Source organism: Mchenga conophoros, linkage group LG2 (genome assembly GCF_057382185.1).
Source record: "Mchenga conophoros isolate Kocher_MC1m ecotype Shallow Benthic linkage group LG2, M_conophoros_male_GT1.1, whole genome shotgun sequence".
Lineage (NCBI taxonomy): Eukaryota > Metazoa > Chordata > Actinopteri > Cichliformes > Cichlidae > Mchenga > Mchenga conophoros.
In genome coordinates, this window is record NC_140527.1 from 18,828,671 (window position 1) to 18,843,847 (window position 15,177).

General features: G+C 44.0%; 2 protein-coding genes across 2 annotated transcripts; one reads left to right on the top strand and one right to left on the bottom strand.

Moving 5' to 3' along the window:
- The first annotated feature begins 424 nt into the window (after positions 1–424).
- Positions 425–3,030, top strand: LOC146581844 (uncharacterized). Its single transcript, XM_085287441.1, has 3 exons — positions 425–1,118; positions 1,435–1,570; positions 1,853–3,030. The coding sequence occupies exons 1-3, from the start codon at positions 523–525 to the stop codon at positions 2,603–2,605; spliced, it is 1,485 nt and encodes a 494-aa protein (XP_085143567.1). The 5' UTR covers positions 425–522; the 3' UTR covers positions 2,606–3,030.
- A 6,409-nt stretch (positions 3,031–9,439) lies between these two features.
- LOC146581845 (uncharacterized) lies at positions 9,440–11,293 on the bottom strand. Its single transcript, XM_085245822.1, has 2 exons — positions 10,151–11,293; positions 9,440–10,084 (listed from the first exon to the last, which is right to left on the bottom strand). Exons 1-2 carry the CDS (start codon positions 11,291–11,293, stop codon positions 9,440–9,442), a joined length of 1,788 nt encoding a protein of 595 aa, XP_085101948.1.
- Between the last annotated feature and the right edge of the window lie 3,884 nt (positions 11,294–15,177).

Consider the following 15,177-nt stretch of genomic DNA (forward strand, 5'->3'; position numbering starts at 1 on the left):
CGACACAACGTTGCCGTCACCATCTCTTCCTTCATGCACTCACACCAGTAACAGCGCTCTCTATACACAGCATTGTTGTCATGGCTGTGTGGCCGAGTCTGTGGTACACCCAGCGATCTAACAATGAGCCAGTGTTACTGATGACATTAAACCTGATATTAAATCTTACTTGGCCAATTAACACATTAGTAACAGAAAATAATCACAACTAACCTGACATCTGTTTAATCTAACATCATTTTTTCACTCTTTATGCCTCACAACATTAAATACCTCGAGGTGACTGTTGGTGTGGTTTAGCACCATATAAATACAAATGAACTGAATTTAATCTTTGTAATACTCAGTGACCTTTTCACTGAATATGTCATCTATGAGAAATGGTGCCAACAAACATGCAATGGAAACAAATAGACTACTTGCACTAGGGCATGTGACGTATTTCCGTTTCCAAATAGTACCGCTTGTGCGTTTCCGGTACGTTTGCTTATCTATCGGTAGCTATGCTAATGTCGCTTCAGAATGAGTATAAAAAGGAAAGTATTTAAAACAGAACATTTTCAAAAACAGGAGAAGAAATACTCCGAGCATTGCTGTGTCCCACTTTGTTCAGCTTCAGCCAAATTTAACGGCATACTAAGTTTTCATGCCTTTCCGACCCATTCCGACTTGAGAAGACAATGGCTGGTAAATATACGCCGGGATCATTTCACGATTACCTCTCACACCAGGGTCTGCTGCAGACACTTTGCCAGTGATCAACTCATAGAGCCAACAACCCTCGATGGTCGAAGGCGGCTTATTAAAGGTGCTGTACCAACACTTTTTGAGTGGAATGGCTATAAAGTTGAACCACCGCGGCGTAGTGTTTGGGAGAGAACGGAGCGACGCCCTGAACTAGTTCCTCCTGACGATCAAGAAGAGCACAGTCTTACAAGAGATCATGACTACTGCTCAGTCCCTGAGCCATCTGCATTGGACATATCTGCATCAGCTGCAGAAGACCTGTCTGAAGACGTGGAGACTCTGAGGAAGGAAATACAGGAGTTACGTGTCCAGCGAGAATTTGGGTTACAGCGTTTTGCTGGCTCCGACACTGACATCCGATTCTATACCAGGTACATCTAAGTTCTATTCAAGCTAACTGTTTAAAATATACCAAGGTCACCATCAGTTAAATTTAGAAAGCTTTTCCAGTCTTAATGAAAACAAAATAGAAATTTACTTTTTCTCTGCTGATTGTATGTTTTATGTAGATGCTTTAGTATTTAAACAATATCCTAATGCTACAGGTAAAATACAACACCAAATACTCTTAATCAGACTATTTTATACAGCATTCCATTAGCATATTTGTCACAGTTCACATTATTTTTATGTCAGTGTGTAATGTTAATTAATGATTGACATGATGTATGTCTCTCTCGTGAATAGATTTCCAAGCTATGATCATTTGATGGCATTCTGGGTTTTGATTGAGCCTTGCATCTATAAAATGATCCGGGTTTCAAGAGCCAAGTCAGCTGCCAATCGGAACGAAGAAGTGTTGACACCTGCACGCACATCAACAGTAGGTTATGGGTTTGTTGGTAGTTAGAACTAGAGGTGTAATGTTATTGTATTTATGTACAATAACATTACTTTATGTACAGTAGCATACATACACAGGTGTATGTATGCTAGACTCAGTATCCTTTACATACATACACCTGTGCACTACAGCACCTCATTGTTTACCCCATGGTACAGTATGGTATGCCTAACCATTACAAAACATTTAGCCAAGAAAAGAATAATTTTACTAGTTCATAGCTTAAGGAGTAACATTTTCCCTTTTGTTTTCACCTTCCAGAGGCAGCTGCTACAGCCAATTGATGAGTTTTTTCTTTTCCTGGTTTTCCTGTCAGTTGGTTTGAAGGAGAGGGACCTGGCACACCGATTTAACATACACCAGTCCACAGTGAGCCGCATTATTGCAACATGGACAAATTTTCTTGCCACTGCACTGGGGTCTCAGTGCATCTGGCTTACACGTGAAGAAGTGCAAGCTTACCTCCCTGAGGAATTCAAAGATTTCTCAGACACCCAGATGATCCTTGACTGTACAGAGCTGAGGTGTCAGACACCATCCTCACCACTTCTCCAAAGTGAAATGTACTCTTCGTACAAATCCCACTGTACGATGAAAGCCCTGGTTGGCATAGCTCCACATGGTCCAGTGACATTCATCTCTAATCTGTATGCTGGTTCGGTTAGTGACAAGGAACTATTCAAACAATCAGGCATTGCTGAGAAGTTGACTGAAGACATGGCAATGATGGTAGATAAGGGCTTCCTAATCACTGATTGTTGTAAATGCAAAGTGTACTGCCCACCTTTTCTATCTAAGCAGAAGCAGATGCCAGCATACCAGGTTAAGGAGACGCAGGCCATAGCCAGACTCAGGGTACATGTGGAGCGAGTCATTAGGAGGATCAAACAGAACAAACTTTTTGATAGCATCATTACCATGTCACATGTTTATAATATCAACCAACTGTTTGCAGTGGCATGTATGCTGTCAAATTACCAGAACACAGCATTAGTTAAAAAATGGGTTAAGTGAGACAAGATGGATTTTTCCCAAGACACCAGTGCCAGTACAAGTAACTTATGGAAAATGACCTGCAGCTGAGGCCACTACAGTTGAATTTCTTCCTTCTCAGCTGACAATACTTGATTACAGAACTGGTACTTGAGTGCCGATAGTTGAGTTTCAGTTATTGATAATTCAAATTCATTGCAAATGTTTAATGTTAATAATACTGTTTAATTATACTACTATTATTACTATTCAGATTCAACAAAACTATTTATCAAAATTATAAAGTAAATCACTAAATCGTTTTAAAACCATAAGTGACATTGAACTTTTGTAACATCAAAAATACCATTTGTCATTTTCTACAGTTCAGTTATTGTCTAAATGTATATCAGTATGCTAGGCATGGAGTTTTAAATACTTACCATGTAAATAAGTTCTGCACAAATTCAACGTTTTAATGTGTTTTTAAAAATTAAATTGATGCCATTGCTTAAATAACAGTTTATTGATGTCACATAAAAGTAACATGTAACAACAAAAGAATTCATGAAATATATTGAAAATAAAACATCAGTTATTTTGTTCCAGCCAGCCTGAAGGATCTGTTTTTCTTTTTGCTGTTTTCACTGTTCATTTTTTCAAACACAGGTATCTTGGCATATATATGTAAAAAAAGAAATAGTCTGCCTTTTCTCTGATTGCATTGTGCACATCTATATCCATGTATATTCTTTGCACTAGGTAGTCCTCTTGTGCCCACACAACAAAGTCACACCACTGCATCCCACTGATGAGCAGTTGTCCTTGCACTTGCCAGTAATATGCGTGGCTCTTTTTTAGTTTAGGGGTACCACATTCCATCTGCACATATTTGCAGTCAATAAAGTTTTGTACATTGGGACATTTGAATTCGACGAAGCCAAACTGGGGGTATTCATTGGGGTCAAAAACAACACCATCAGGAGATGCAGCAAGCCAGGGGGCAATGGGGTGAATGACCAGACCACAGGGTGAGTAGTTAACATTCATTAGCCTACTATACTCTGCTGCTATTGCAGGCTCCATCTCAGTTCCTCTCCTCATGTCTGCTGTCTGCCTTGTTCCCTTCAATATACGCTCTGCTAGTGACTCGGCCGAGCTCTGGCCTCTGACGTGACACACCTCCCGAAACCTAGAGGCAGTCACTCTGGGCCTGCGGAGCTGATGCCACTCAGACGAAGAGCTTTGCTCACGTGTAGCTTCCTCTATTTTGTGAGCCATTTCCAGAGTTACAGACAAGATTTTCAGATGCAGAAGCTCTTCTTCTGAGCACACAAACACACAATCTGATGGCAAGATGTCATACCCCTCCAGAGGCAAGTGCGGTGTTGGTGGTGCATCGCGGTGTAGTGTGATGTACCGGGTTGTCAAAACCGGCTGCTGATATGACAGAACACTGCCCTCCTGCACCAGCCCAAAGCCACTTTCCACAAGGGGCTTGTCAGGTCTCATGTTCATTGTGGTCACAAGTGGCCTGTCCTCAATATTAAATTTTGCATATGCCTCCGTTATTCTGAACAAGCAGGGATCTGGTAACGGACCCACCATGCCTCTGTAGAAGCCACTCCTAAAGAAAACATCAATGACAATAATGTAAGGGAGAAGGTTGTTATACTGAACAACAACTAAACTAAAAACTAAAAGGTGTAAAACAGTGGTGCATAAGTTAGAGATTGGGATGTATATGTACATGACTGAGTTAGCCGTCTTCAGAAAGTGTAATGTTGTATGTAAATTAATACCTATTCTGACACATGTATGTATGAAAAAAATAGCAACATACATTTGTAACACATGAAACCAAATTTTACAAATGTAATTACCGTACTCCAGTCCGGGCCATCCTATTTGGTACTGGCTTAGTGAAGATCATGGAGTTGATGGGTCCTGGCCTCACACCCTAACAGAAGACACATTTACTATGGATGGTGTTGCTGTTCATATGTAAACATGGACTAATTCAAAAACTTTAACCTCATTTAAATTACCACTGTCCGTGGCTTGTGCCATTGCTGTTCAGATTCCGTGCAGCTATGCACAAGGGGGACAACTGGCACTCTGAGTTGTGAGTAGTGTGCTGTTTGGAAGAGCAGTGCCACTGTGTGATTGCACATAACAGCGCCTGCCACACAGGAGCACTGGCTATGTGTCAGTATCACCGGCGATGAATCCAGAAGCTTAATCTAAGAAGAAAGAACGAAAATTAAAAATGTAACATCTTCATGGAAGAGCTGAACAGGAACATAGTTCAGTGTTATGGTTACGTACCCTCCTGAATGCTTAGTGTTTCCTTCTCTCCCTATTAAAACAACTTAACCATGCTTGATAACTGTAATAACTTAGATTGTGTATATTTGCAGTATTAACTTGTTGTCAAATGTTTCTGATCACCCAAACACACGTTGATTTAACTATCTGACTAGTCAAATTAGGAGTGATAAAGCAGGGAGACAAGGAAAACATTCAAGTTGATGGGCCTTTAGGAATGAACTTAACTAATGCTTAAATGAACTGAACCCCACAGAACGGGGATTAACAACTTTACACAGCTTCCTGCCTACACTTAGTCTGTGTGGGGCCTCACTCTTCCTCATCGACCTGTAGCACAGGGCTCTCACACCGACCTCCCCTGACAACCTGTCTTTATTGGACACTGAATAAAGATACAAGTACCATTAGCATTATTTCTGTATTACTCATTTCAGCATGTCTTAAACATATATATTTTACACTTAGCAAGAGTAGCATTAGGTAGTTAACTACCTCCATAGTTAGCCAACTATAGGGTTGCCAACCGTCCCTTAAAATACGGAATCATCCCGTATTTCGAAACAAAAGTACACGTCCCGTATTGAGCTAATAAGGGACGCACTTTGTCCCGTAATACAGTGAGAATCAAAAGTAGTCTATAACTTTTAATGGAATTAACGCTTTGTTTGAAAACATAATTCCCAGCCCCTCTCCTGCTTTGTGACCAATGAGCTGACAGCACACTTATGACAATTCGAGTATGACAATTCAGATTACCGCTCATCTCATTGGTCGAGGAAAGGTCGCTTACGGAGAAAATACCGGAAGACAACAGATGACCACAACAAGAAGCATGGCCAACAGGGAAACAAACGCCGACACGGCGGTGCAAGTCTCGGACGACAGTACACCTAAAGCTGGGCAAACACTGTGCGATTTTTTTCAGTCACGTTATTCAGCTCCTGCTCAAACTGCACGATTGACTCGCAGGGGTTAGAAGTTGGTAGGTCACGATGCAGGGTCTCACACTATACCGCCCGATGCTCTGATGCGACCTGAGTGCTCACACTGTGCCTCCATAACACGAAGGTTATAACAGAAAATCTGTCGCGCTCTCTCTCTCTCCGTCTTACACTCACACAGACACACACACCACCACCATCAACTTTGCTAAATTGCTAATGAAAAACATGATCAGGCAGCTGTGATTGAGCAGCAGTGTAAATCCAACTGTTTTCACGGTTGTTGTGGTCGTGATAATTTTGTGATGCCACATCGAAAAGGCTCGGATGAGCTTTCCAAAGTTCTACAAGTTGTGCCTCCATCGCTTGTGTCCAGATCACACGCTGCACAGCCGTGCTGCTCCATCTTTTACACCAACGTTTACGTGTTTGCGCGCGAGCAGTGTGAGCGGCTGTGATGAGACCCTCACGAGCGATTGATGATCGGGAGCTGGTCGTGAGGTGTTAATCACTTCTCGTTACCCCACGTATACTACACGATGCACGATGAAGGCCAAAATCGGTCAAAAATCAGCTCAAAATGGGCCTAAAACCGCACAGTGTGAGCCCAGCATTAGAGCAGCAATGTTTGTTCCCCTCAGAGAAAGGGAAGAATGGGAAAAGGAAAACACCTGGCTGGAAAAAGTTAATATGGGCATGTGCAATGAATATCAGTGCTATGTGGCCAGAAGTGTGATAATATAATTTATTTTGTGTAATAAACAACTGCAAGGATAGATGATTACAACAAATAGATGACTAATACATAAAAGTAATACATAGATGAATAATGATGATGAGTTAAGATGCGTAATCATGGGAACAAGTGGGTTTACAAACAGGAGCAGCTGATTAGCATTAGAAAAGCTGAAATAATATTTCAACTGAAGCCGATTGTACTAAATGCACTAAATGTGCACTGTTACAAGAATGTTTTTCTTTCTATTGTTTTCTATTATTTTAAGTTAAGCAGGACAGAGTTCTTTTAAAGAAAGATTTACTTATATTCTCAAAAGTTAAGCATGACAGGCTTCTGTTTAAGAAGGAGACCTGTTTTATTGTGTTAATGTTGTCATTTTGAGCTAAAAATAAATGGCTAAATGATCATTTGTTTCACATGTGTTCATATCACAAAGAATACACATCTACTTAAATCAAATTCAAGTCAAAGGGTTAAAAAAATAATTTCACACATAAAAAAAGAGCTAGAAAATTCACCACACTGGGAAGGGTGAAGACAACTGGGTCGCCCGGCCCTGGCCACGAGGTGTCCCTTATTTATTTTTCAGGGAGTTGGCAACCCTAGCCAACTACCTAACGCTAATATAACAGTGTCTAACAACAAAAGTGACATTAGTTAAGAAAACCTCAACTATAGTTTAGGACGACATAAAACACCGTTTAAGAAAACATGTAATGTAGAGAACTGACATCAAATGAAGGACATAGCGGAGTAACGTAGTGTTTGCATTTGACGTTAGCTAGCGTTTCTTTGTCGGTTAATTTACGTTTTCTTACCTTCGTAGTTGTGTATATAAGATGCAGCATATAACTTAAATCCTTTATCTAATTTGCTGGCGGGGGTAGTCGTCACTCTGCAAATCCGATGAACATCGGTGATGTTCAATTTTGGGAGCTCTTGTAGGCATCGAGTGTAGAACGTCGCCATGGTTTAACCGCACCGGAAGCACTGGAGCAGGACTACATAGAACGCGGAAGTGTTAGTGCAAGTAGTCCATTAAGGGCTTCTAAACTAGAGTTTAGCATCGCTGTTATATACATATAACTAATTACATGTATTTACAACTGTTTACTCTGCTTGTTCACAATAGTGCCACAGTTTGGGGTCATAGTGTGTTGCAAATATAACATTGGAGGCTTTGTGTCTATTGTATATCAGTAGAGGCCTTTTCAGAGTTTTCTCACTTATGAATTTCAAGGCACAGCAAATGTTCAGCAATCACAGCGAGGTTGGGAAATACATGATACCTGTAAGCTCAATCATCTGATATGCATACTTACAGTGCAGCCGTAGCAGGCTACCTGCTGAAGGCATGTCAGACAACAAAGAGGCATTATGTGGGAGACGCTGTCTAGTTCTGATTGCTTTCATTCAAGAAGGAGGGGTTAGTCTTACTTATGATCATCTAACCATCTTTAAGCACTCTCAGTGTTAAACAGTGGGGGAAACAATAGCTACCAGTGAACAACCGTGGCTCAGGTTCCACATCTTACTAATTAAACTGCTGCCATAGCCACACAGCACAGCTTTACATTCAATGTTGTGACAGCTTCTGGGTCTTGTTAAGATTCAAGAATTGAGAAAGGGTACAAGAGGTGATCGAAAAATAACCACACTGGTCCGGCCGGGTGAAGTCAAACGAAGATTTTAATTCACATGTGGGAAGATCACTGAACACAGCAATTGATCTTCGACTTACTAAAGCACAAACAATTATTTTATAACATCAGGGTTTATTTACTGACGCCCCTTCATGCGTCACAGATACATTTTATACATAGATCAGATCAACATCATCCTGACTTTTCACCTAGAAAATCATCTTCTATTTTCATGGCTAGCCCTTCCTGTCTACCTTTCAGTTCTTGTCTTGTTCCTCTTTCTTGCCGAGACACCAAGAAACGGTTCCTCTTTTACCAAGACAATTTTGCAGTTACAGCCAAACATAACTAACCTCTTCCTCTAAATAAATCTAATTTAAAGTGTGTGTGTGTGTGTGTGTTGACCTCACATGCTCTTTGTGTCACCTCTTCACCTACTGTCTGTGTCTCGTCCTCAAATGCTCTTTCTCAATTCACCTGTTGCACTTCTGACCTTTTACCAGACCAGAAGCTCACTAAGACTATGTGTATGTCTTCTACTAAATAAATGTTTTAACCAAGAACCTCTACTAAAACCTTAATACAAGAATATGAACATATAAAAGATAATAAAATAAACTGATATAAGTGTTTTGTAAGCATGTATTGCAATTCCTTCTATGTTCTAGTTTTCCCTCAGCATGGATCACCTAGACACTCTCACTAGATGAAGCTCAAAACCATTAATGAACCTGAACATCAACTCAAATAAGCACAGATATGCAATATGTATAAAATAATTATAACTGCCCCTGAAATACAAAGTTAACATCATCATAAACATCTTAAGGCCATCTTAAAGCTATCTGTTATATTGTTAAAGCAATGCTCATACTGCAGATTATATTATGCTGGTAAAATACTTTTTGTTTATCCCCACAATCCCCCTTTCGACCTCTGACACCCCAGAGGTCGATACATAGGTTGTTGTTCACTCCTCAGTCCACTCGGCTACCTCCAGATCCATCATCGGCATCATGGACATAGGGGCCACCGCCCCAGGGTCCACTGCCTTTACAATCACTTTCTCTACCAACCTTCGGGCACAAGGAATGAGACAACAACCACAGGTCACCAAAATACCCACCAATACAGATAGAGACAACATAATTGACAGAACAAGCCCCTTCCACTTTCCCCTTTTTTTTTTTTTTTTTTTTTTAAACCACCCCTTTTCAAACTCTCAATTTGTTACCACTCCTTTTTGTAGGCGCGGCGATCTCCTCCTAGGCTGCTCTTCTTTCTTCGGCCTTCCAGGTAGACTACTGGTCGGCCCGTTGCACAGGTGAAGAGGTTTATTCTGCCTCTGTTTCTTGACACCTGCGTTCTTTGAAGACAAATTTTCCTCCACCAAGCTCTCGTGTGCGGGTGCACACTGCGACCAATGGTACCAGGTGTCGCCTTTCCCTTTCAGCTGGACTGCTGTAGCCGTCCGGGCGGTCACCTCATACGGACCAGTCCAGCGGGGCTCCTTCCACTTTCGCTTAATGACCTTCAGCCACACTGCCTTTGCGTCCGGGACCTCTCCGTTCCCCGTGGGTCTCTCACACGTGACCTGTTTTGTAAAGCTGGACACAAGAGCTTTCAACTCATTAAAATATTCTGCATGAGACCTGTTGCTTGTCCTGGGCTGCTCCACCGGGACCACTGTCCAGGGTGCTGGAAACTGTCTCCCAGTCAGCAGCTCATAAGGGGTGAAACCTGTGGATTGGTTAACAGAACATCTTATGGTCATCAAAGCAATGGGCAGGGCTGCGACCCAATTTAGCCCTGTCTGCGCACAAATTTTAGCCAACTTGTTTTTCAAATTTAGGTTCATCCTCTCTACCTTTCCTTGAGATTGAGGATGATAGACCGTCCCGAACTTATGTTGCACTCCCAACATCCTCTCTACCTCTTGCAAATCTTTATTCTTGAAGTGAGTACCATTGTCTGATCTAATTCTCTTGGGAAACCCATGCCTTGGAATGTAATGATTGATTAAGCACTTAATCACACTTTTCGCATCTTCACATTTGGTCGCCCATGCTTCGGGCCATCCAGTCAGAACATCCACACACACCAACAAATACCTCACCCCACCTGGGCCTGTATCAATCATGTCGGTATAATCAATCACGACCTCTTCTCCTGGCCTTTCTGGCATGAGAAACTTACCAGCTTCAGGTTTTACTGCTGGCTTTGGGTTGTGTGCCCCACAAATTAGGCACGTTCTGGCCTTTTCCAGTATCATCCTTCTCAAATCAGGATGCCACCATCGGCACAAATTTCTCTCCATCTGTTTCACTCCCACGTGACCAAGCCCGTGAGCCTCATTCACCTTTTGTTCCGCCATTTTGGCCGTTAAAGCGGGACGCCCATCTGGCCCCCTCCACAAACCGCCATCTTGCCAGGCTCCTTTGTTTTCCCACACCCCCTTTTCCTCTGGGGATGTCTCCTCCTGAGCCTGTCTAACTTCTTCCATGCTGTTAGTGCTAACCTCCTCTTCTGGGGTTACCTGCACCAGTTGTCTCTGTCCTTTGTAGCCCGCTGCTTCCTTTGCGGCTTCGTCAGCTTTCTGATTTCCTCTTGCCACCATACTGTCTGCTTGTGAGTGGCCTTTGCATTTTATAATACTTACCTCGTCTGGGTCCTCCAGGGCCTTTTTGTGACAGATGGGTGCATTAGTGGCCGTTCTGAACCCGGCTCTCTTCCACTGAGCCAGTTCCACATGAGCTGCTCCAAACGCATATGCTGAGTCAGTGTAGATGTTCACTCTCATGTTTTTAGCCAACCTCAGGGCTCGAGTTAGGGCTATCACTTCAGCTCTCTGGGCCGACTGTTGTCCCTCAATTTTTCCTGCTTCTTTGACCTGAAACTCAGTTCCTACTCTACAGACTACTGCATAGCCCGCTTTCAATCCTTCTTCATCTCTGTGGCAGCATCCATCTGTGAACCAATCCTCAGCTCCGTATATGGGCTCTGCCTTCAGGTCTTCCCTGATTTTTCCTTCAACCTGGGCTTTCTTAATACAGTCATGTGGTTCTCCTGACCCCATTAGGTCTGCCATATTTATTCCTTCATGTGTGAATATCAAATTTGGCGCCTCTAAAATTTTGCTCAACCTTTGTTGCGTCAGTGGAGTCATTGTGAATGCCTGTGAGTTCACATAGGCCACTACACTGTGTGTAGTAAGCACTTTCAGTGGGTGTTCCCTCACTATATGTGCTGTTTTCTGAATTATCTTTGCTACTCCTGCTGCGTGTTGTGTGCATGTGGGATGCCTTGCTTCTGTTGAATTTAATCTTATGCTGACATACATAAGTACATCCCTACCTCCCCCTTTTTTCTGAAACAACACACCATTCACAACTCCCTTTGTTTCTGAAACATCAAGATAAAATGCCTTATCATAGTTAGGTGTGGCCAGATCTGTGGCTCTTGACAAATCCTGTTTTAGTGAAATGAACGCTGTCTCTGTGTCCGGCGTCCAAGGCAATTCAGCCTTCAGATTTCGAACACCAACTTTCTTGATCATGTCCCTTAAAGGGGCCGTTTTACCCGCATAGTTCGGAATGAACTGCCTGCTGTAACCTGTCAAGCCAAGAAAGGAAAGCAACTCCTTCACAGTTCTTGGTTTTGGATGTGTCAGAATTTGGTCTCTGTGTGTGTTCATTAGCCCCACTGATCTGTGTGCGATCACCCGGCCCAGGAATGTTACCTCTGGCCGGACCAACTGCAGTTTTTCTTTGCTCACTTTGAAGCCACACTCCGCCAATCTGTTCAACACCACGAGCGATGCTGCCGTACAGGCCGCTGCTGACGGGGCTGCAACAAGAAGATCATCAACATACTGTATTAATGTACAGCCCCCTGGCAGTTGACATGGGGACAATGCCTCTTTCAACACCTGATTAAAAATTCCTGGTGAGAGTGCAAAGCCTTGTGGTAGGCGTGTGTACCTAAATTTGCGGCCTCTGTATGTGAATGAGAAAATGTCTCTGAGTGACTCGTGCAGTGGGAGACAAAAGAATGCATTCGCTAGGTCAATACATGTGAACCACTCTTGGTCTTCAGTTTTGTGCTTCTATTATGGTCTGTTAAATGGTATGTCAGACTTCAGCTGGAACAGGACAGGCGAACAGTTAGCTAGACCTACATCTGTGGGCCCTGCGGACCACAAAGTACCAGGCAATTTTGAGAGCTCAGCTACTGCATCAGGATGATCCATTCTTTCCCTGCCATGTATTCTGGAGATTTCTTTATGTTCTAAGATCACTGCATCGTTGGACAAACAAGTAATGCGATATATTTTACATTTTGGTGCATACCAGACATTTGGAATTTGGGTGCTTTGCCAGCATGCGTTGTCCAGCGCCCGCTTGACCATTGGTCCCAGATCTCTTGGCCCATGACCCTCGTGGACCGCCAATGTAATGTGAGGGGCTGAATCCTCTCCCACATTGTACCAAGGCAGTTGTTCATCAGTAAATTTCACAGCCGCGGCCACACCTTCTGGTCCAACATAAATGTTATGTGTTTGCACATTCCACGTCTGTCCCTCAAGATCAGACTGAAACTGTTCCCGATAGATATCGTTATCTTCCCTATCATAGAAGAGTGTAACGTGGAAAGGATCTCGCGGGGGGAATAGACGGCCAGGCTCATTATCCAGGGTTTCCACAGCTGATAATGTCTCAGAATGCCTTCTTCCACTAGCCTCCCCCAGTAGATTTCGGCAGTGGGTTGTTCAGAGTTCTGGACTAAATATTGAGTCTTTGAAGGTGATCCCAGTTTCACAAGCAGGTCCCTGCCCATGAGATTTTCCAGGCACCTGTGAGGACACCACATATTGGTGTTTCAAAGTCTGTTTTCCCAGCTGTGTCAATGCTGGATCTGTCAATGGCAGAGTCATCGGAATCCCGGAAAAGCCTACCACATTAACTGTGTGACAGGAGAGTGTTGCACTGTCTGGTGTGTCTTTCAATGTTGAATATGTTGCTCCAGTGTCCACCAGGAAGGGCAATTCAGTGCCTTCCACGGTCATTGACAGCATGGGTTCTGCCGCCCCCACGCTGTTCAGTTTCTCCGGGCTCCGTCAGTATTGCTCCCCCTCCCAGCCCCAGTCGGCTACTGGGTACTGGGGGGCTGGTGCTGCATTTGGGTTTGGAGCTTGATGTGCTCCCCTATAAGCAGCTCTTTGTCTTGGGCCTCCTCGTGCCTGGGATTGATAGCCTCGCCCCTGATAGTTCTGCGGCGGTTCAGGGCAATCTCGGGCCCAGTGTCCTTCTGCTCCACATCTCAGACACGCAGTCCAAGACACCCTGCCAGGATTCCCCGGATTCCGAGCCCTTTGTCCTCCCCTCACGGATCCACCACGCCCTCTCTGCGGTCCACCGGTCCCCCAATTCCCTACTGGTTGACGCTGCCTTGGTGCATTGACGGGCCAACGGTCATCAGGGTAGAGACCCGGATCCTGGTCTGGCCAGTCAGGCACAGGATCGCGCTGAGACCATGCCACCATTATTTTCCTTGCGCTCTCTTTATCCTCTTTCTTTCTGTCACCTGCCTTGTTTCTCGCCTCCGTCAGCTGTATCTTTACCAGCTGCGCCTGTGCCTCCTCCAACTCTTTCTTTTGTTTGTTTGCCAAATCCTGTTCCCGCTGAAGTCTGTGGGTCACATGTCTCTCCCACTGCACCGAGTCTGCAACGGCAAAATCTGGGTTCTTTTCCAAATCAACTGCAACCTGATTGGGCAGCCCTGCCAGCACCGCCGAACGAAACCACGCTCTACTTTCACCCTCCTTCCCCGGATGTATTCCTGTTTCTAACAACCATTGTTCCTTTGCTTTAGCTAAAAACTCTCTGGGTGTGTTTTTGGGATCCCAAATAATTTTTGGAATGGCTCCAGAGTTAGGAGTTGGGTACTTCTCCCGGACTGCATCTGCTAAGTCATTCTGCACCTCATGGTATTGTAGGTCATTTGCATATCTGGTTGTTTGAGCTATCTGCTCTACATCTGCTAACCCACCACCCAGCATACAACGTCCGGCCAAAGCGCGAAAATCGCCCAGCGCTAATTCTTCTCCTTCGGTCAGCGCGCCCAGCCTTCTCAACCAGCTAGCTCCTCCCTCAGTTATTGGTGGAAGTTGTTTAACCAATGCTTCCAAATCTCTCACCTTATAGGCGCGATAAACTGGTTCGTTCTTTGGACCTGCTATTAGAGGCAGATTTAAACCAGGGTCAGGAGCTCCTTGTTCAAAACTCACTTTTCTACTCTTCCTCGACTTTCCTTTTCCCTTTGAGCTCCTAAATATGGGCTGTCTCTGTGCTTGGTCTCTCTTCACACTTCTTTTCCTCAAAATTAGGCTTGTACTTGGTTGGGGCTCAGGTCCTCCATCTTCGTCCTCCTTATCGTCCTCTTCTTCTGATGACGTCGCACGGTCTTCATTCTCCTCTTCTGGCCCTCCCTGCATTACTCTCTGCTTTATAACCTCCAATGCTGTTAATGCCTCTATTAACGCACGTGGGGGCTCATGCATTTGTCCATACACTTCTCCTTCCCAATGTTCTCCCTTGGTTATCACTCCTTGTGGTATTTTGTCCTTCATTCTAGGGGTCCTTTTGGCCTCCCCGTCCTGCTTTGGCTGTTCCACTGTAGACCCCTCGGCCCGTATGATGTTTCCACTATCCACCGAACTGGGAGGCAAGGTCGAGCCTTCATCTGCAGCTGAGGCTGTCATTCTCCCTCCCATATCTTGGGACTGACATTCCACTGCCCTTATCCCTTCTTCGGGGATATTCAGGGGAGTAGTAGTATATTCAACATCTGCTATTCCGCCAAGGACAACTCCAGTCTGTCCATCAGGACCACGAACTTGTCCCCCTCCAAGGGTCATTACAGGCATGACATATGGTGGTGGTGGTGCACAACGTGCCAATT